General features: G+C 43.2%; 2 protein-coding genes across 3 annotated transcripts in view; one reads left to right on the forward strand and one right to left on the reverse strand.

Moving 5' to 3' along the window:
- Nucleotides 1–357: 357 nt before the first annotated feature.
- Nucleotides 358–20,091, reverse strand: THOC7 (THO complex subunit 7). The gene is made up of 8 exons (XM_066596639.1): nt 19,983–20,091; nt 12,081–12,198; nt 9,452–9,579; nt 6,409–6,495; nt 4,149–4,206; nt 2,779–2,845; nt 1,582–1,651; nt 358–715 (listed from the first exon to the last, which is right to left on the reverse strand). Exons 1-8 carry the CDS (start codon nt 19,999–20,001, stop codon nt 663–665), a joined length of 600 nt encoding a protein of 199 aa, XP_066452736.1. The 5' UTR covers nt 20,002–20,091; the 3' UTR covers nt 358–662.
- ATXN7 (ataxin 7) overlaps nt 9,501–23,514 on the forward strand; it is a 137,052-nt gene continuing 123,038 nt past the window's right edge. Inside the window, exon 1 of one of the 2 annotated variants that reach the window (XM_066596635.1) lies at nt 9,501–9,601. The gene's annotated coding sequence lies outside the window, so the exon portion shown is untranslated. Of the gene's footprint in view, nt 9,602–20,124; nt 20,143–23,514 lie in introns of those variants that run through there. The other variant, XM_066596637.1, reaches the window with a different exon arrangement.

The raw sequence follows: 23,514 nt of genomic DNA on the forward strand, positions 1-23,514 counted from the left end.
TCCAGGTTATTTTTTTCATGCGCTCCTCATAGCAATCAGCATTAAAAACGCATCACACTGACATGAAAATTGCATTCAAATAGTATGGCATGCGAATGTAATGCGCTTTTTTCATGCTCCCATAGAAAATATTGGCCAATTCTTGAATTAGAATCACCTAAAAAGAGGACAAGCGATTTTTTTAACTCTCGGTCTGAGAGAAAAATGACTCGTGTGAAGTTATCCATTCAACCAAATGGGTTCTTTTTCTCGTACGAGAATTGGATGAAATTCACATTGGTGTGAATGCAACCTAAATGAGACCCAAAAAATAAATTTAAATTTCCACTGACCAAAGGAAGAAAAACAATCTAGGAGTATATTAAAAAGCCTTTTATTGTAAATGATAGAAAACACTTCCACAGCCAACTTGTATTTGTGATGAAAACAAATACTACTGACGGAATGGTGACTTGTACCTTCCACAGTATATCTGCTGGGTACATAGTATTTATGGACAATGTTATAGGGGATAGAACACTGAATTGTCATCTCCACAAAGCTAGACATAGCAGTGGCATCCACTACAGCTCACTGATCAGTCTCCCCTTCAGGTCCTGCACCGGGTATGTTCCCGTCACAGAACGAGTGAGGCGCTCTGTCACATAGTTAAGAGCCAGCGACTATTGAGTTTCCATTTGGGAATCCTGAGATTCTTCAGCCAGTTTCTCGTCATCTGGGGAAAAACAATAAAACAAGATAAGGAACCATTTATAGGAAAACCATCAGCGTGTTGATAATTAACTTTTTCAACCATTTTTTATTCATCTAACCCAAAAATAAAGGAATGTTGTTAAAGGGGCTTTCTAGAGAAATACTATTGATGACTTCTCCTCAGGATAGGTCATCAATAGTTGATCAGCTGGGGTCTGCCGCTCAGGACCCCGACCGATCAGCTTATCGTGCGCCTGCCATCAGCGCTGCTACATACATGGAAACAGAATAGAAGCTGCTGCTCTGACCCGTGTAGTGGCCGGCGCTTGTAACTACAGCTCTGATTGTTTTTAATGAGACCTATCCTGAAGGTGGCTGTCAGAAACAGTTGACAGCCACAGGGCATGAAGCGAGCTGAGCTCCTGGTTCCGCTTCATACAACCGTCTGTGACCTATGACGGATGTATTGGTAAAGGGCTTATATAGATTTAGGTTGTAGAATGTTATTAAATGGGTTTTCTGAGGTTTTTGCACTACGGCATCGGACAGGTGATGTCACCAGGCCAGAAAACAGAGTGGGATCCCATAAACCTGTCACATGGGTTTCTAAAGAAGAACTCTGCATCAGGTTTATAGAATTTCACTGATGAAATCTCTGTGGGGGCTGCTGTTGGCTGCAGCAGTCATGTGGGTAGACAATGTGCCGGAGGACCGCAGCTGGCAGGAAGGGTGCAGCATGGTAGCAGAGGAGTATTTGTGGATTTTTTAATACTATTAAGCCCACCACCGCAACCAATATATCATAACAGGGGTGAACATGGAAACCACTTTGACGGAAACATATGCTCCTGGGTATTGTTAGTGTAAAGCACATTTGCAGATACTTACTTTCCAGTGTCTGTTGAAGCTCATGGATAGTGCTGAGCAGTACATGGAACTGTTTCCTCCTTAACTCCAGCTACAGAGAGAGAGAGAAGGAAGATGTCAGTACACTTGTTTGTGACACGATGTAAGGGTGTTGGATCTGTTGCAGATTCCGTTACATTTGCTGCATATGGTAAAAAGACAGATACCATGATAGTACCCATTATAAGTCATTATTACTCCATCAACTTTGGTGTTCTACTCCTATGATGGCACAGGACAGTGGAACTGACCAACACCGATGTGAACAGAGCCTACATTCTATGTAATATTCATATTAAATACACTTTAGTACTCCAGACTACAACCAGATTGGTCAGTATTACATGCAAGGACCTGAAATCATTCAAGTTGTCAACTGCGCCTACCCATAGCCTGCTATTACATTACGATGGGACAGAGGATGCAGCCAGGGAGCAGTAGAACAGCCTCCTGCTGACCCACTAGTGACTAAAGAGCAGTGGACTTCAATAGACCCCGACAGGTATCTAACAGGAAGGGCACTGCCAGACGTGCGTAATGCTTCATTTACATGGGACGACTGTCGGGTGAACGACTGCACGAGCGCCGACATCATTGCTAGTTGTTAGCGCCCGTGCAGAGCGTTTAGACTGACAAACTTCACCGCTTAAGTATCGCTCACTTCTAGCTCAGCACTTCAAATGAAGCGCTGAGCGGGGAGCATTTACATGCAGCGAGAGGTAAGCGAATCGGCAATGATTTTTATGCTGGTTGACAGTAAGCGACAAATGAAAAGTAAACGATGGCTTTGCATTTAGACGTTTAGCGATTATCGCGCATTTTGTTTGTGCAAATGAATTTTGCGCAATAATAGTCCCGTGTAAATGGCCATTTAGACGTGTGCATTTTTGTCCCCATAATGTGGACAAGGGTCCCAGTTCAACTGCAAGTCTACAGACACAAACTCACATCATTATAGAGATCTAGATCTGAGTCAGTAGATCCGAGGTCCGGCCAGGACACTCATCGGTAATATGAAAAATGTGCCTGTATTACATTCATGTGGAGGCACCCAAATGGTTTGTGAAGGGGAACACTATATGACACAACATTGTTAGACACCAGTCTACGTGTGTCTATATGTGTCACATTTCTATTTTTTTATTCAACAGCACACACTCCCCAAGCCCAAAATCTCACCTTATCCTCTACATTCTCCTTGGTGCGAGACAGTTGCTTCAGCTCCTTGTCCAGTGCTTCCAGCTGCCTGCAATGTAACACACCGGTCTAAGCCTTTAGATGCATGACAGGGTCTCAGTATTACCAATCATGTACCTACTGAAAATGCCACATCCTAGACACAGATTATTACAAGGTGTGGGCACTTCTGCAGCTAGATTTTATTATTCCAGTGCATGTACAATATAATATGAAGCAGCTTCCAAGGAGCTCTAATTAAGCCCTGTAAAATTATATTCTTTATCCAGCAAGGTAAATACTATAAAAAAAGAATGAAATAAAAAAACAAAAGTTGCATTTTTTTTAAAATCTTCCCAATACAGTAATAAAATAATTAAAAAGTCATATGTGCCTCAAAATAGTACCAATAAAAACTACAAGTTGTCCCACAAACAACAGGCCTGATACAGTTATATGTCGAATGAAATGAACCTGGATTCTGGCGCCACACAAAGAGTCTTGTTGTTAATAAATGGATTTATATTGTGCAGAAGTGGTAAATCAAAAAACTCTCCATAAATTTGATATCATAATCATAAAGACCCGTAGAATACAGGCAACATAATATTTATACTACACTGTGACACCATAAAAATAAATCGCAAAACACATAATGGTAAAATTGCCTTTTTTCCAATGCTCCACAGTAAAAAAAAAAAAAAAAAAGATTTTTAATAATATATATTGGTTCCTATGAAAACTACAACTCGATCCGTAATATAAAAGGTGTCATACAGCTACATTGACAAAAAGATTAAAATGTTAGGGACACTGGAACACAAAAGGGGAAATGATTTACTGGTTCTGAAGGCTAAAAAATTGTTTTGCCACAAAGGGGTTAAATTGCACTTAAATTTCTGTGTAAAATATATTTGCTAAATACTAATTCAAAATTTACAATAAAAAAGTGACAATTATAGGAGGGGCTTGCCAACTTAAAGTGACTGCTGAGGGGGTTAAGAAAAAAAGTCTACCATTTTGGGTATACAGCTCCTATGCAGACCTGTGTGTCTCCATCGTTACAGACTACAAACAAACAGTTTGTGTAGTTTGTTTCTGCAGGCACAGGTTACTCTCTCCCACCTGTATGTTTCCCACTATCTGATAATGAAGAAGAAGAAGGCAGAGGGGTAACACGTGACTGCAAGGTTTGTTCAGGTCTGTAGACACAAATCGGCAGGATTTTTAAGTCAAGAATATTTGTAAAGAGGCTTCATGTTTTCTGTATTAGATGGACTGGAGCAATGAAAAGAGTGACTGCAAAAGTGTAGAAACCCTTTAAGGGGTATGGGCTTAAAAGGGGGAAGACAAGCTGGACGCTGATTACGTACTTCAGTGTCTCATGACGATCTGGGTGATGCTGAATGACTTTGGCCAATGCATCATACTCTGAAAAAGAAATAAATCATATAACTGCTTAATATTACAACTTATGTATCAATCTCACATAACAGCATAGAAAGAAAACAACAGCACACACAAATCTATAGCAAGACATATATATTAAAGTGTACCTCGATATATAAACAATTATAGTGCATTAGTGTGTGCAATAACAGTCTTATTAAATAACCTGCATCTCTAAGTAACAGCCTGAACTGGCCACGGTCCGTACTGAGGGACGCTCACAGCTTAGGCACAAGCAAGCAGCACCTCTTACTCTGCCTCCTAGGCTGCCACATCCGGTGGAGTCAGTATTGTAGAATCACATTATATCCCATCCTGTTCTGGGGGCGGGAGCAGGACTGGCCACGGTCCAGGCTGCAATTTAAAGACTGAAGGGCAGATTTACTATTGAGAATTAACAGTTTTCTGGTGCAAACTATGCCAGAAAATTGTCTAACATACTTTGCACCACCTTTTTGATGCACCACCTTTTAGACCCTTTCAGACAGTTTTTTTTTTTTTTTTAAACATCCAACAAAGGGTGTGGATTTGTGGAAAAGGAAGCATAGTCTAAATGCACCAAATTGTGCCAAAATGTTGGGACAAATTGTGGCAGAAACTACACCAACTAATAAGTGGTAAAAAGTTAGACTACACAGTCAAAAAACTCAACAGCCTTATAGCAGAGTCACTGTTATCAATTTTGCACATTTAAAGAGTAACTGCACTTTATAAAAACTTTTGACATGTCCAAAGTTTTGATCAGTAGGGGTCTGGGTGCCAGGACCAGTGCTGATCGCTTAAATAAAGGCACTGCAGTGTTCATCTGAGTGCTGCGCCCCTTCGGCTATCTTCACCACTTTCTGGCTCCTCTCAGCAGCTGAAGATGAACGCACACATTTCTATGTGTCAATCTTCAGCTGGCAGGAGGAGCTGAAAGGCATTAAAGAAAGCCAAAGAGGCGCAGTGCTCAGGTGAGGGCTGCAGCCCCCTAGTTGCAGTGATCTGCAGGCATCTCAGCACGGGGATCCTCATTGATCAAAACTTATGGCATGTCACCCTGGCCTGTTAAAAGTTTTTAAAAAGTGCAGCTACTCTTGAAATATTGTCTAGTCTAAGGCTGCACTGTCCATTAGAAAGTATTACTAAAGCAGTTACTCGAGCGAGCATCGCTCTTCTCGAGTAACTGCTTACTGGTCAGGGGGGGGGGGGGGGGGGAAGAGTGAGAGAAATCTCTGCAACTGTAAACAGGGAAGTGACAGCATATCCCACCTCAATAAGAAGGACCTGATGACAATTATCTAATATGCATGTCCTACTTTAGGGGGCTACGAAAAAGTTTGGGACAGGGTTTTCCAGTAGAGCAAAATAAGATTGTTCTCAGTAAGAGAAAGCAAGTGATCTTGTAGATATGATACCTTTTAATAGCTAATAAAAATACATGTTATAGCGAGCTTTCGAACCTACGCCTGAGGAAGAATCCTGTGTAGGTTCAAAAGCTCCTTACAACATCATGTATTTTTGTTAGCCATTAAAAGGTATCATATCTACAAAATTACTTGGTTTCTCTTACTGAGAACAATTACATTTTGCCAAAATATCAACACAAAAGGAGAAATTGTTTTCTGCGCATGGGTTTACCAAATACAAAACCATTGTTCATGTGCAACGTGAATTCTGGCGCAGATTCCAAAAATAGCCGCCTTGTTACAAGCAAATTTACAAGTGGCACAGAATATTTGTTAAACTGGGGCCTGTTTCACACGTGCGACGCGATATCACAGCAAGAAAATCGCAGCGATATTGCATCACGGCAATATCATGGGTACTTTTACATGAGCCGACCATACGGCCGAAAAAAAATTACCTAAAATGACACATTATGACCTACAGTTGGCCTGTAAAAAAAGTGGGACCAAACAGGGTACTGAGCGAGAAATTGCTTATTAGTCTATAGTCGCTTAGTTTCAGCTCACCAAAATGAAGCAACTAGTGAGCTACTTTTTGCTCAGTGTAAACAGGCAGTCATTGATCTATGAACGAATGCCTGTTCACTGTAAATCAAAGCAGACGGCTGGGAGAGATCTCTGGTGTGGTCTGCCCCAATTCACTGAATGATTATTGCTCTTATGTGAAAGCACAGGAACGACAGTTGTCCTGTATAAAAAGTAAAGCCATGCTGGATCACTACAAATGTTAACTGACCTTGGCGATTTTTCCGGATGCGTTTAGCTTGCAATATCTGTTTCTTACACTCCGAGATTTTTTCATGTGCGGCTGTGATGCTGCTCTCTGCATGTGGAGTACAAGAATGTTAACAGATGCCTGGTTAAGAAGGCATAACTAGGAAACTGTAAAGTAGAATATCCTAGACCTGGATCACACTTCATACAAACAACAGAAGTCAGTAACTCAAAAAGGCACAACATATAAAAAGAGCCTGCGGATATCATTCAAACATATGTATGCAGATTACATCAGAACTCAAGGGCCTTGTTATTTAAGGTGGCTATACGCATTTAATTAATGATTAGTGTCGGCTGCACCCACAGACTTCAGAGGGACCAGCTGATGTCAGGGGAAAGAGGGATAGGGCTGTTCGATTTCTACATGCCTGATCCTTTTGATCTCAGGAGAGAGAAGCCGGTGCCAGGGTGTGTGGCATCGGTTTACTACCCTCTCTCCATACAGAACACACGCATGCAGCCAATCTGAGCATTTATGTGTTTAAGGGGGGGCGAGTATCAGGAGGAAAAGCTGTTGGCTGAACAACTATCTATAATACATGGCCACTGTTCTGCTAGTTTTTCATCTGAAAGCATTTATTTGCTACAGCATAGCAGACCATACATATACAAACAATACATGATTAAATGGGTTGTGCCAAGTTATAAAAATATTCTTAATCTACAAGATTGGGGATAACCTTATCATTGGTGGAAGTACAACCGCTACAGATTTTTCCCACAGCAAATCTGCTACATGTGAACACCCTCTTACAGTACAGTCACTAAAGAAATCTGCCATTTGTACACTTCTACCTATATAATATTTACTGATATCACTGTAAGTCTTCTCTTAGTTCTCCATTTCTCAGAGGATCATGTTATGTACCAGGGAGTGTTTTCCCCATGGAGAAGGAGCACTGAGACAAGCTGCTGAGAATGAGGATCCAAATGAATGGAGCAGAGGTCTTGAAGGTGTGCCGCTGCTACATTCAATTCAATGACAAGACTGAAGATTTACGAAGTGCTTGAACTCTGTAATCTCCAGGGCACTCATTAAAGTGACTGAAGTGCCGATACTCCAATGCAACCTTCACGCCAATCACTTGGCGACCCATTAGGCCCACATTCTCCCAGCAATTGGACCCCCATCAACCATAAAGTTATCCACTATTCTGTGCATAGAGTATATATACTTTATAACTTGGCATAACTAGAGATGAGCGAGCGTACCCGCTAAGGCAAACTACTCGAGCGAGTAGTGCCTTATGCGAGTACCTGCCCGCTCGTCTTTAAAGATTCGGGTGCCGGCGGGGAGCGGCGGCGGAGAGCAGGGAGGAATGGAGGGGAGATCTCTCTCCCCCAACTCACGGCTCTCCCCCGCCGGCATCCGAATCTTTAGAGACGAGCAGGCAGGTACTCGCATAAGGCACTACTCGCTCGAGTAGTTTGCCTTAGCGAGTACACTCGCTTATCTCTAGGCATAACCCCTTTAAACCATCAGCTTACAGTAGGTGACAAATCATGATCCAAAAATCTTCAGATTATCAGCTATTGTTAACATTGATGATCTCATTAACTAAAAAAAGTGTTTCTATCCCTTTAAGTGGCCATACACATTAGATGTCTGGCAGATCATCTAATGTGTATGGGGGCCTCCTGACTCTCCCCCGAGCTGAATGTAGTGTCGGATGACATAGCAGTCACCTGGATGAGCGTTTGGCAGACAGCTATTTAATGTGCATGGGCAGTCATATCCTCCAGAGCTAGAGCTCTGAACAATTATAAACTTACCTGTGTGAATGAGCAAAATGATCAAAGACAAAAATATAGATTATCGTTTAGCTCACGTTGAATCTACAGAAACCCAGGAGTTAGTTTCGTCACATGTTCTAGAACTACGGTATATACATGTTTTCACCTTGGATGCAATTAGCAACATTCACCACAAGGTGGAGGCTGTGAGAACAACCATCACAATATAGATCATTGAGCTCCATGGTAAACAAACTCAGTAGTCACAACTACTAGAATACTTTCATTTCACCAGAGAGTGAAACCAAATCTTATTAAAGAGATTGATCTTTCACAAGTCTGGATTGGATGCATTGCTGTCCAGCAAGGAAGGTAAAAGGGGTTAACCTTTGGAGGGACGGTAAAAAATGATGTCTTACCTCATAGAGAACATGCAGCAAACTGCATAAATGGTTAATTAAAAGTTATAATTGGAAAGGCTGGTGTTATGGCTAGGTGTTGTGCACGCTCTCCTATAGAGAAGGAAGTGCACAGCCATCTGAATAGAGTCAAGCTGGTGTGTGTGCGCCGACTTCACCAGAAAACGCATGAACAGGAGAGTAAGACACAGTTCTCCACATCACCTGAACTATAAGAACCATAACTTAGTTTATAGTTGATGAAAGGTTCCCTTTAAACTACAATGACAATATTCCATTTAGGCCTTGTTCACATTGAGGCAGAATTGCACATCAGATCTGCGGAAAATTCCTCCAACAGACGCCCCCTCCATCGAAGTGAGAATCCGGACAGCATTCTAGGCAGATTTTAAATTCACGTCACAAGAAAAACAGAAAAGAAAATTGACATTACGTCTTGATGTGGAGTCCACATCAGGTTGTCAACACACCGGTCAGCCCTTTTAAGGTACGTGTGAATCTGAGACAGTTCTAAGGAAATTTCACGTAAGAAATACGCATTAAGGCAAGCATATATTTCACGTGGATTTCACCCAAATCGTACCCTGAAGGTGTGCTTAGACTTTGCGGATTTCTGTGTGGATCTGCACCAATACCTATAACATATTTTCTGCTGCAGACTTTGACACAGATCTGCAGTAGATTTCACTCCTTCAATTGATGGGGTGAAGTCTGCTGCGGATTCATGTCAAATGGTCCACACTTTGCTGCATATTTTTGGTGCAGTTATGCTGTGGATTTTTCTGCTACATGTGAACACATCTTTACAGTACAGTCACTAAAGACACCTGCCATTGGTACATATCTTACCGATATCACTGTATATCTTCTCATAGTTCTCCATTTCTCGGAGGTTCATGTCATGTACCAGGAGAGTTTTCCCCATGGAGAAGGAGCACTGAGACAAGCTGCTGAGCATGCGCTGGTACTGGGAGTATCTGTGGAGTAAGAGGGAACAACGTGAGTAAGACCCTATAGCTGTAATGTTCTCCGACCTACAACCAACCGGTTTTTAAGAATCCACCTTTTAGGGCCCAGCACACGGTCATATTATGAATCGATGCCCGTCACAGAGTTGTACTGCAATGTAATACGGCACTAAGAGCAGTTTATGGGGTCTTACTGTTCCTCTAGTTTAGTATAGAGGTATATAAAATGTCAGATACTGTATGAATGCAGCAAAACACAATTGTGGTAAGCTCCACCAAATATACCATGGAGGTGTTCCTATACTACAGTACCATGCATCGGTTCCATCGTATGGAGCAGAAGGGACATCACCATACAGAATCTGTGCACATGGCGGCATGACATTTCTGTCTGCATGACATGTTAAGGAGACCATTCACATTAGATATACAGTGATCCCTCGCTATATCGCGGTTCAATGATTGCGGCTTCAGTGCATCGCGGATTTTAGATAGACCATATACAATTCTGTTTTCACAGAGTTTTTCACTATATCGTTGAATTTTGTGGTACATACAGGAAATACAGTACGCCACTAGCGCTTGCCAACGCTAGATTGTACACGGCACACGATTGGCTGATGGAATGTGTTCTGTATCGGGTGCTGATTGGCTCACTGATCGGTCTGTTTGTTCACTTTTGCGATTGTTTGGCAGTTCACCCGACAGATTGATTTGTGTAAATATAATGCCGCTCCTTTGCAGATTTTCACATATCGCGGGGGTCTCTGGAATGTAACCCCCGCGATAGAAGGGGGATCACTGTACAGTATATAATCCGCTCCCACCAACTTCCAACAAGACCTGGCGATCATTTAATGTGTACAGCAACCCCCAACTCTCCACTGATTGCAGTTGTTGGAGGAGATAGGGATCAGGCAGATGGATTTCAACTGCCCAATCCTTCTGTTCTCAAGGAGATCTCAGAGAGGTCTCTTCAGCAGGTCACCTCTCCCCATTAAGAACACATGCATACTCGGCTGTGCCAAGTGGGGATGTGTATGGGGATGGAGAGGGAGGGGATCAGGTACGATATTGGTGGGCCGAACAAGTGACTGGCAGACAGTTATGTAGTGTGGAAAATCCATGTGTCAATGACAGCATCTTGGCCTTGACCTTACATTAGGAAATTGCCTTCCATGCTCTATGCAGCTCTCTTATGTACTTCTTGAATCAGTATCTTTCACCACTACTGTGTGATAACAGCTGTCCATCTGCAAATTCTCTTCAGCACACAAAGAGGCTGCGAAGGGCCGCCATGTGAGCAGAGCTCCAGAAGGTCACCACGACTGTCACCAATGCCACCACTAATTATCATTTGGTTGCTATATATTTAGACTTATCAGCCAGAGGCTCATAAGTCATAGTTTTGGTATATTGTTTTCGGCCAGGGGACTGTTCAGGCTGGTTTACTTGATGTCTACTTGTTGCAGCAATGATTCTGGTAAAGCAGGTGCATTTGGTAATACATCTCATAGCTGCTAACTTTTAAGACAAAAATAGCCAATTACACGGATGCAATAATTATCTGCGTACAAGTCCAGCACAAGGGGATGAAATCCTTGTAAATGCTATTTTCAAGGTAATGCTTTAAGTCAAGTCTGGGTGGGATTTCTTCCAGGCTCGGAGTTGGTCTACTATTGACTCTGCTTGTTGGAAATACTGCTACCGAGTTCCCTAAATGGCTGTTCAAGTGGGTTCTCTCTCTGGGGGGCATGGTCCAGACCCCAAATGTAATCTTCAACTAACTGTGCAAGAATTAGAGATTTACTGTAGGTTTGGGACAACTCAACCATCAGCATGTCACTATGAAGCTGGGGTTAAACTTTCCACACCTGCCCATGTCAAAGCCATCCAAAGGCGTAACTTGAAGCTGCTGGGCCCCAATCCAAAATCTATAACAGGGCCCCCAACTCTACTGTTTCAATTATAGTACTAGTCTCCTTATATAGTGAAGAGAGACTCTATGGGCCCCCCCAATGTTTCTTGGCCTTGGGGGCGAGTGTCCCATCTGCATCTACTATAGTTAGACCCCTGAAGCCATGTGTTTCTTCAATGTGTAGTAAAGTAGCGGAGAGGAGTCCGGGACTCTTCATCAGCGACACCACTGCATTGCACAGATGAAGCCAAGAACAGTATATCTCACTTATGTGCAGTGAAGTAACACATACAGTCCTTGGCTTAGTCTGTGCATGTGCCAGACGCCCCTCGGAATAAGTCTTGGACTCATCTCTAGTAATTTGGACGTTCTTTTACTAGACATTGCTGAAACAACCAGTTTTGATACTGCATGTTTAGAAAGCTGAACCCCAGTTACATGATGACAAGCTGGCGGTTTTGTGACCCCAAACCTCCCGACGGGTTCCATTTAACTACAGTAATTGGTCTATAATTAGGAACTGCCATTATAATAGAGATGGGGTCACTGCATTGTCCTGACTGCATGAGATAGTAGTCATTAGACCTCTCACCCATCTTCCTGTGATCCAGAGTTGCACCACTTTATAAAACTTTTCACCATAAGGTTGATTTTTCGGTCGTCTCCTGCACCATCGCCATCGATTAAAAGCCGTTTGCGAATAACTTCATCTGCCGAAGAGAACCATATAATCAATAAATCTAGAAATGAACCACACAGACAGCGCTACACTTAACCCCATAACTGCCGAGCCTGTCCTGGCCTTAGTTACCCTATTTAAAAAAAAAAGAAAAAAAAAAAATTTTTCATTTTTTGCATCCTTGCATTTCAGAAACCAAAACTTTTCCCCCATTGGTGTAGCAGTGGGACGACTTATCTTGCAGGAAAAATTGTATTTTTTTCCTGGCACTGTATGGGGCTATAGAGCAAATTTCTTTTTTTTTGCGCTGCAAATATAAGAAAAAATATATTTTCTCTATTTTTATAGTTTAGTTTTCACACTGAATATGCTTCGGTTTACCGTAGTCACATGTATGCCTATTAAGAAAAGGCTTTTTTGTTCCTATGTAATGTCGGTGCGAGAAAATGTATTTTGTAGTAAATCCCTTTTTTTAGCCCTTTTCTTTTGCAGATTTTTCTATTTTTTGCAGCAAATTTTATATTACGTTTTTTAAACTATCGGACGTCTTGGCCTTATAGTTTCAAGGTAATAGCATACTTTTCTATGTCAATACATACACAGACCAATCATCATTCAGTTTCTCGTTGGATCGCGGGAATCTGAATGACAATCATTCAATGGAAAGGCTGTCAGTGACTGAATTACAAATGATAATTCACTCATCATTTGGTTTCTGCAAGCATTAACAAATGAAATAAAAAATTCAAACAATGATCAGCCCGTATAAACAGGCAGTCATTCATCTATAAACAACTGCCTGTTTACTGTGAATGGAGGCGGGCAGATGAAGCGATCTCCGGTGCGCTCTGCCCCTATTCACTGAGCGATCTCCACTCCTGTGTGATTAGCGCTGGGACGATTGTTGGGTGCTTGAGCGCCCCACAATCGTCCTGTGTAGAAGCACCTTAATACGGTATGCCCTAAGGAACAGGCTCAGCTCCATTATTCCCTTTTATTTTTTGTAACAATTAAAACTTTTTTAAAACTGATTTTTACATTTTTTTTAGTCCTCATAGGGGACAAGAACTTGCTATGGTTTGATCATGCAGAATGATGCAATATCATAGTATTACATTATACGAGTGGTTCCCAAACTATTTTAAGCCATGGAGCCCTTTTTGAAGAAAGGTTTCTCATGGAGCCCCAAAGCGGGACAGAGGGTGTACTGAAGGAGGGGTTAGGGGAAGGACTTATCACAACATATGATTTTTACCTCAGTCATTATAAAAAGGACAGGGTTGTTTAAAAAAAACTAAACTAAAAAACAGGGAGGAACGCTGGAGTGTTGGATGGGCTATTGATATACATTATACTTAAAATTAACATTCCGTGAAACTAAATCCTGCACCTCATGTCAAAATCCACAGGGTTTTGTGCAGATTTTTCCACAGCATGTGGATGAGATTTTCAAAATCCCATACACTTTGCTGCTACTGTGAATGTCACAGCAAATCTGCCCCATGTAGTAATAGTGACCCCCTATATTGGTGGCACCAGTAGTAGTAGCGTTCCCTACATTGGATCCGTGTAGTAATAGCATCCCATATTGGCCTTAGTAGTAATAGTGACCTTCACAGTGGCCTCAGTAGTAATGATGACTCCAACAGTAGCTCCAGTAGTAATAGCATTCCCTATATTAGCCCCAGTAGTAATAGTGACCCCCATAGTTGCCTCAGTAGTAATATTAACTCCACAGTAGCCCCTGTAATATTAACACCCTCAGTAATAACCCAACAATAGCCCCAGTAGTAATATTAACCCCCCAATAGCCCCAGTAATAATATTAACCCCCTCAGTAATATTAACCTCACAGTAGCCCTAGTAGTGGAAGTAATTACCCCAGAGTGGTCCCAGTAATATTAACCCCACAGCAGGTTGCCCCAGTAATAATAGCCCCCCAACCCATATACTTACCTCCCCAACGCAATCAGCGCTGCTCCTCCTCTTCTCGGCACCGATCCCCGAAGCACACTGAAGGCAGTGTGCGAGCCGGAATGTTTCCTCCCTTGTGGAACTAAGAAGGAGAGGACTCAGGGAAGGAGGATCCCGGGTGCACACTGACGTCAGAGAGTGCACTGGGATCAGCGTTGCTGTGCGATTACCGGCGAGGAGCGGCCGTCAGCGCGCATGCCAGCAGAGAGGCCTCTGTGTGCCCCCTCCAGCACACGTGCCATGTGTTCGCCACCACGTCTCGGTTGGAGCCCCTGACTGTTGCTCGCAGGTGATCTATAAGGCCGAACCACAGGCATGGCCTGATAGGCGATCTCCAGCGGCAGCTCGGGGGGGGGGGGGGGGGTCCCGAACATCAATCGAGGCATTTAAATGCCGCTATCAGAATTGACTGTGGCATTTAAAGGGTTAATAGATCAGCAGTGCCGGGTTATGGGCAGGTGTTGGCTATAAGAAACAGCTGCCGCCAGCATTGCATGGAGTGGGATTGACCCCTGATCACCTTCCATATCAACCCCCGAACCTCCATGACGTAACTGTATGTCTTGTGCCATTAAGGGGTTAAAGAGCTGGGACGGAATGTTCCTCCAACGCCAGCCATTAGAGTAGTAGTTTGGCTGTCAGGCGATAATAATGTGTGCTGTATGGATGAGTTTGGCTGCCCATCCAGCATACGATCCCTGTCCACAGACTGCTATACAGATATCCCCACAATCTCCAGGCTCCCGCTGGACACTATATATTATAATGTGATTGTTGCCCGACTAGTTAGATAATTCCCCTGAAGTGGCGTCACTCGTGGCTGAAGCCCCCCGTGATCTGTCAGGCCCGCAGCGTGACGTGTGACATCCTGAGCACAGACGCTACTAATATTATGTATGGACCACCTGCTCTACATGTCAGGACCGCACAGACGTGCCAAGAATGGATTCGTCTGACACATGACGTGCCCGGCTTCTGAAGTGTAACCGGGTGATTTCACGTGTTCTGCGCCCGTTCACAGGTGGCCGGAGGCAGGGCTATCTAGTGGTACCACGTAGGGTTACACTGGGTATTTGTCGTGGTAGCCCCGGGCTACATACACAAACATGGAGGCAACCAGATTGCTTTTTATTTTCCAAAAGGCTTGAGAAAAAAACGTGCTGCAGTTTGATTGGTCGCTGCAGACAAATGTCCGTTTTTTTCTTTTTTTACAGAGTTTTCATAAGTTTTTCTTTTTATGTGTTTCTCTCGTGCACGATGGACAAACCAACACGGCTTAGTACTGAAAAGTTCATAGAAGTGTCCACGGGCGTATGTTCTGTCCGTATTTTTCATGGACTGAATACAGACCGCACACAGACCTATTGAATTAACCCTTTCCAATCCACTGTGACGTCTAAAGACGTTATGATTTAAGGCTGTACAGCTCCGATGTTCGAAGACGTCCGTCGGGGTTCTCTTACTGTATATTGCCAGTCTCTCTGCTGTCAGAGCCTATCCAACGTGTCACCTCATGCAGTACTGGCTTTAGCCAGCAGATAGCGCCGTTGTATAACCGCAGAAAAAGAGTAAGCCCCCTAGGAAACCCAGGATACAAATTGGAGTGGAAAGGGTTAAATTGGTGTATTTAGATGTCCATTTTTTTTTTACGTGGGCCAATGTTGTGCGTGTAAAAATTGCAGCATACCCTATTACTATGGTCCATATTTACCGACCAAAGCCGTCTATTAATGCGGCGCTGACTACCTCACTGCCGGTTTCCATCACTGAATGGAGCGACAACATGCGTGCTCATCCACCGCAGCAGTCATGCATGTAGGAGGCAACGGGTGAGGGAATCCAGACCCTTGTTCTTGTGCATTGGGTCCCAGCGATATTCCATTTATTGCCCATCTTGTGGCTAGGTGATATTCACCAGAAGGCTTTCCTGCCATATACCTAGAATGTGGCTGACTGAAGAGATTATCTGAGGCTGTGCTGTAATAGGGCCCCCCAGAAGTCTTCATGGTGGGGCTCTACCTACATATGCCTCCAATTTCCTACAGAGGTAGACTGATGTTATGGCATCAGATGGCGCATACAACATGAGACTATTCGGAGACCACCTGGTAGCATACGAGGTTCAGTCCTCATGAACCCTACAGCACATTTTTAAAAAACGCATAAAAAAACCCAAAGATAACACGGATGGACTTTGCAGAGGTACTGCGGTGGATTTGTCGCAAATTTCATCTCGCTCGAGTGAAGGGGTGAAATCTACGGCATAAAGTGGTACCCCACAGATTTAACATCCGCATCACAGCTCCATTCATGTTGGGATGTTTCCTACAGTGGGTGGATATTTCTTTAAAGGGGTTTGCCGAATTGTATAAAGTTCCCCCCCTGGGTTCCGCCATGCTGTAAAATAAAGCAGTGGATACTGCCCGCTCGTCCCACGCCACCGGCTCTGGTCTCCCTGCTGACGTCATCCTTACAGGCTGCTGCAGCCAATAACAGCACCGAGCAATGATTACAAGCGCCCTTATTGGCTGCTGCAGCAGGTTTACAGGCTGCTTGTGACTGTAAACAAATGCCTTTGGAGACCGAAACCAGAGGTGGGGAGGCGCTTTATTTTACAGCATGAGGGACCCGGCAAGAGGCACTTTATACAATTCAGAAAACCCTTTTAACCCCTTAAGGACCAGACACTTTTCAGGGATTTCACCCATGTGGTGGTTTTACTGCTCCCTTTTTTTTCCTTCAGCTACCAAAATTAATTTTACAGCTTTTTTTCCCGTGACATATAGGGCTATATTAAAAATATTTTTTCACTGATTTTTTTAGTTTTATTGGGGATAAAAAGCTAAAAAATTGATTTTTTTTACATTTATAGTGTTTTTTTCTAATTAGTATATTTACACTAAAATAAAGTACGAGAATGTGCTCCTCATTTTGTTTCGGATGTTTTGATATACGTATGATGAAAACAAGGATCTGGTACCGTGGTACGTATGGTTTCAGATTACAGGGCGCATACGGCGACGGTTTTGGTTAGTGTTGGGTCATTTTCTTTATGTATATTTTTTATTTTATTCTGTAATTTTCGTACTTATTTCTGTAACATTTTTTTTTTTACCATCTATGCCCCCCGTTATGTCATATAAGACCTCTGGGGGACATTAACATGTTTTTTTTTTATTAGACACTTTTACACTAAAACATCCCCTGTAGTGACTATAGTCACTGGCAGAGCTGATCAGGGTCTGCTAAGACCTTACACCTCTGCTGTAACAGGGGGCACCCAGCGTTCATGTGATCACCAGCTCGCGATCACATGAACTGCCAAACGATGGCTTTTAAGACTGAAAGACAATGATGAACTAATTATTAACAAAAAGTGCACAATGGACGCACGTTTACACGTAACGATTATCGCTCACTTTTGACACTTTTAACATATTTTGAGCGACAATCATTGCGTCTAAATGGGCCTTAACCGTTAGGAATCCGACCTGCTCCTGCTTGATTGCAGTAGCAGAGGCTTTAATCCTGCGCTGTATTTTTGTGATTGGGCGGGATTAAAGCCCAGGACCTAGCGCCAAAAAAACTTACAGCGCTTGGTCCTTAACTGGTTAAATCTCATCCACTTTGTTTGTAGTGTAATACGCTGCGTATTTAGCAAATGCAAATCAACAAACGAAAAATAGGTAACATACAGTATATGTCATGTGTGAATGTACCATAAGGATCCCCCAGACCTTTGTAATCTACTTACCCTTGAAATGTTGCTTTGGTTCCCCCACTATTGTGCTCAGTGGATCCCCTCTACTCAGGGGTCATAATAATAATGGAACCGCTGCGGATCAAAGGGCCATACACAGAAGATTTAGGATTTCTTTATGTTACTTTCAGAGAAACCCTTTAACCCTTTGCAATTCAATTGTGGATTGAGGGCTTCCTAGGGGGCTTTCTCTTTCTGCCATTATACAATGGCGCAATCTGTTGGCTAGGGCTAGTACTGCGGTATGGGACATGCTGGAGAGGCCCCCCCAACAACAGAGCGGCCAGTAATCTACAGTAAGAATACCCTGCCGGACGTCTTCCGACATCGAAGCTGTACAGGCTTCGATCAGTATGTCTTGCAAAATCTGTAGTGGATGACCGCGGAGGCTCGCAGGCAGTCATGCGTAGTACAGCAATTTAAAAAAAAAATTGTATTTCTTGCGCCATCGCTAGGCGATAACGTGGGTACCGGTGTCCCATCTGCAATGTTAATTGCAGAAGGGCTGCAGGTTGGACGGCCTCTATTGACTTCAATGAAGGCTGTCCGCATGGAGTCTGCCACAAAATAGCGCATGCTGCGATTATTCCTCCACTCGGGGAATATGCAATTCGTATCTACAAGTGTAAAGGCAAAAGGGAAAGTACATACCTTTGAATGAGTGTGATTTGCTGCAGATCCTCCATGCGGACGCCGACCGCAGATTCCGCAATCGGAATCCAGTCATGTGAAGGCGGCCAAAAGCTGAAACCCGCACGAAAATCGGCAGCACAATATGACCCACTTAGGGCAGATATGGCTCCCGTGGATCTGACAAGCATTCAATGCTGATTTTCCACTATGGAATAAGTTAGGCTCTTCTGATTTCGGCTGTCTGGTTCAGTCCCACGAACCCAACGAAAGTCCTAGAAGTGCTGAAAGCGGCAGATCACGGACGCTAACGTCCCCCGAGGCACTACATTGGCCGTTTTCGTAATGCCATTTGGTGCACGTATTGGCGTATTTTATGGTACTTTTTCTGCCTCAAGGTTTGTTGATTTGTGCGCTGCAAACAAACGCACTTGTAGAAATGGCTAATTACCTCCAGATGTGTTCTTATTCCAGCGGAATGACACAGTATTTCACGCGCGTGCGAATACGTCCGTGTGGAGGCGCACTAAGGCCAGGCTCACATGACCCTGTCTGGTGGCGTACGTATCCCTGGCGCACAAGCATGCAATGATGTGCGTATTTGCTGTGTGCCACCACTCCCCATACACTATCTTGGCGTAATACCACGATTTTCTTTTTTTTGCACGTATTTTGCGTAACTTGTGTGAGCAGAACAATTAAAAGTCTATTGGGAGACTGATACTGCATGTTATGTGCAGGAGGCTGACACGAGCGGAATAGCCGAATACATGGCTAATGGAGTCAATGAAAGTACATTGATTTTCATTGATCCATCCTCACTTACGTATTCTAATAGTCGCGGAAAAAAGAACGCAGCATGTTCTATTTTACTGCGTAATATGTGCGATAGAGCCCTGTTCTCTACAGGCGCGTAATAAACACTGTACATATGCAACTGCGACGTCGTGGGACATTATAAAAGGGAAGCAGTCAGACCGTGCATGGCGGCGAGGGGAGATACACGGTCATGCGGGGTGAAAAAAAAATCACTGGCACCCACGGCGTTTTACAACACGCCCGTATGAGCCCGGCCGCAGTCCGCACGTAATACGCAGGAGGATACACTCCTGTGAGGCAGCCCTAACATGTAATATATTATATAATACAAGGACATGACTGTATATTACACTGCTAACCATTATAAGGCCCGCACAGACTAGTTACCCCATAAACCATTAGAATGACTACAGACAGGCCTGTTCCGCCCCACCACCGGCACTCCCGTGTATTACAGGCCCCGAGCCGGCGCTGCTCTCTGGCCGACTGGAGTGTCTATGTCCCGGCCAAACCGTAACTCGAGCCCGGTGCTTTTGCGGCCTAGCCGATGGCGGCCGGTCCGGAGCTATTACCCGAGGCGGCCGGGGCCTGTACCGGGGGAGGGTGCTGGGAGGAGCGGGGCTGCTACTTACCGTCGGTGACGGCTCCCATGTCGGCGTGCAGTGAGGTCAGACTCCCACAATGCAGCAGCCGGGGACAAGCATGGAGGCCGCACTCACCGCCCCGCCGCCCCGCTCTCTATAGGCTCCCCCCGCCCCCAATCCCCGGAGCACAGGCGGCCCCGACCCCCAGGTGAGTGCCGGACAACCGGGAGAGCAGGGCTGAGGGCCCCCGGGGGCCACACTGACGGCCCCTCATTACTGTATGATAATGTTGTGTCCGCCATACAGCGAGGCAGGGTGACCAGCCATGGTGTATACAGTGCGAGATACGGGGTTATCTGCATGTACTCTCAGTATATACCATGTGCAGATATACAGGGCAATCACTGCACTCCATACTATACAGGCTATATGTGCTGCATGCTGTATATACAGGTTTATAGGACCTTTATCTAGGTGCATGCCATATACCGTGGGCGATATATAAATGTCACATATAACACTGTGCACCCTACATACTATAGGCACGGTGCTTCCTATGGTATATAGACAATACTGCTCCATACAGTACATGTACATATGTACGCCTGATACTGTATATACACTATGCTTTCTAGGGGATATATAGTCTACATGCTCCATACAATATATACATATGTACGCCTGATACTGTATACACACACTATGCTCGCTATGGGATATATAGTCTACATGCTCCATACAATATATACACCTGATACTGTATATGCACTATGCTGTCTATTGGATATATAGTCTACATGCTCCATACAATATATACGCCTGATACTGTATATGCACTATGCTCTCTATGGGTTATATAGTCTACATGCTCCATACAATATATACATATGTACGCCTGATACTGTATACGCACTATGCTTTCTATGGGATATATAGTCTACATGTTCCATACAATATATACATATGTACGCCTGATACTGTATACGCACTATACACTCTATGGGATATATAGTCTACATGCTCCATACAATATATACATATGTACGCCTGATACTGTATACGCACTATACACTCTATGGGATATATAGTCTACATGTTCCATACAATATATACATATGTACGCCTGATACTGTATACGCACTATGCGGTCTATGGGATATATCGTCTACATGCTCCATACAATATATACATATGTACTCCCGATACTGTGTACGCACTATGCGGTCTATGGGATATATAGTCTACATGCTCCATACAATTAATACATGTACGCCTGATACTGTATATGCACTATGCTCTTTATGGGTTATATAGTCTACATGCTCCATACAATATATACGCCTGATACTGTATATGTACTATGCTTTCTATGGGATATATAGTCTGCATGCTGCATACAATATATATGCCTGATACTGTATATGCACTATGCTGTCTATTGGATATATAGTCTACATGCTCCATACAATATATACGCCTGATACTGTACATGCTCTATGGGATATATAGTCCACATGCTCTATACAAAATATACGTATGTACGTTTGATACTGTATAAGCACTATGCTCTCTATGGAATATATAGTCTACATGCTCCATACAATATATACATATTTACCCCCGATAATGTATATGCACTATGCTCTCTATGGGATATATAGTCTACATGCTCTATACAATATATACATATGTACGCCCGATACCGTATATGTCCTCTGCGGTCTATGGAATATATAGTCTACATGCTCCATACAATATATAAATATGTACGCCCGATACTGTATACGCACCATGCTGTCTATGGGATATATAGTCTACATGTTCCATACAATATATACGCCTGATACTGTACATGCACTATGCTGTCTATGGGATATATAGTCTACATGCTCCATACAATATATACGCCTGATACTGTACATGCACTATGCTGTCTATGGGATATATAGCCCACATGCTCTATACAAAATATACAGTATCAAGCGTACATACGTATAAGCACTATGCTCTCTATGGAATATATAGCCTACATGCTCCATACAATATATACATATTTACACCCGATAATGTATATGCACTTGGCATTCTATGGGATATATAGTCTACATGCTCTATACAATTTATACATATGTACGCCCGATACTGTATACATCCTATGCTGTCTATGGGATATATAGTCTACATGCTCCATACAATATATACATATTTACACCCGATAATGTATATGCACTTGGTATTCTATGGGATATATAGTCTACATGCTCTATACAATTTATACATATGTACGCCCGATACCGTATACATCCTATGCTGTCTATGGGATATATAGTCTACATGCTCCATACAATATATACATATGCACGCCCGATAATGTATACGCACTATGCTCTCTATGGCATATATAGTCTACATGCGCCATACAATATATACGCCTGATCTTATATACGCACTGTGCTCTCTATGGGATATATAGATTCTACATGCTCCATACAGTATATACATATGCATGCCCAACACTATATTCACACTATGCTCTCCATGATATATAGAATAGACATGCTCCATGCAATATATACGCCTGACACTGTAGGTGCATTGTGCTCTATATCTGATATAGACTATATATGCTCCATACAAATATATTTATATATTCACCCGATACTGCATACGAACTATGCTCTCAATGGTATATAGACTATGCATGTTCCATACAATATCTACATGGGCACATCCAATACTGCATTCGCACTATGCTTTCCAAGGTATATAGACACTGTGCACGCTCCATACAATATATCCATATGCTCGCCCGATACTGTATATGCATTGTGTTCTATACAACATATACACGTCTGCCTAATGGTCTATATACACGGGCTGATTATGATGTGATTAATCGTTACCTTTAGGAAAATCTGAACAATAAGGCTGCCTTCACACTGGTTGTATCCGCTGCAGTAAGTACACAACCGCCGTGGATTGGCCTGTTGAAATTCTGTGTATTTTAAGGGCTCGTTCACATGGGCGTATTGTCACTGCGTATTACACACGCGTATATTCCATGTGTAACATGCAGTGAATGGAGGCAATGAAAGTCAATGGACTTTCAAGATAATGCCGCTGTGCATTATTCCATGCACAGCGGCATGTGGGCACTGCATATCGATACGCGGGAGAAATAAATCGCAGCATGCTCTATTTCTCTGTGTATCATATGCAACCCTACTGTCCATGCGCATGCATTGTATATGGGCAGCGTTTCAATACGCAGCCCTGCTTTGCACAAAACAAGAAACACTGCACATGTCTGTGTTCATGTCATTCGCGGGGATGCGCAGCGCCATATGCAGCCTTACGCAGTCTCCACCGGCTTCTCTGCAGCATTGTATGCATACGCCCATGCGAATGAGCCCTAATCCTTGTATTTCAAGGGTTAAATTCTGCAGCATAAATGATCGCTCTGCAGATTTAGTATCTGCAGCGTTTTTGAAAATTGCGAAAATTTTCCCCTGCGTGCGAAGCAGATTTTAGCCTCTACGTGGTTTGTACTATAAATGCCGCCGATTTCACCTGCAAAATC

The sequence above is a fragment of the Eleutherodactylus coqui genome, chromosome 3 (genome assembly GCF_035609145.1).
Source record: "Eleutherodactylus coqui strain aEleCoq1 chromosome 3, aEleCoq1.hap1, whole genome shotgun sequence".
Taxonomy (NCBI): Eukaryota; Metazoa; Chordata; class Amphibia; order Anura; family Eleutherodactylidae; genus Eleutherodactylus; species Eleutherodactylus coqui.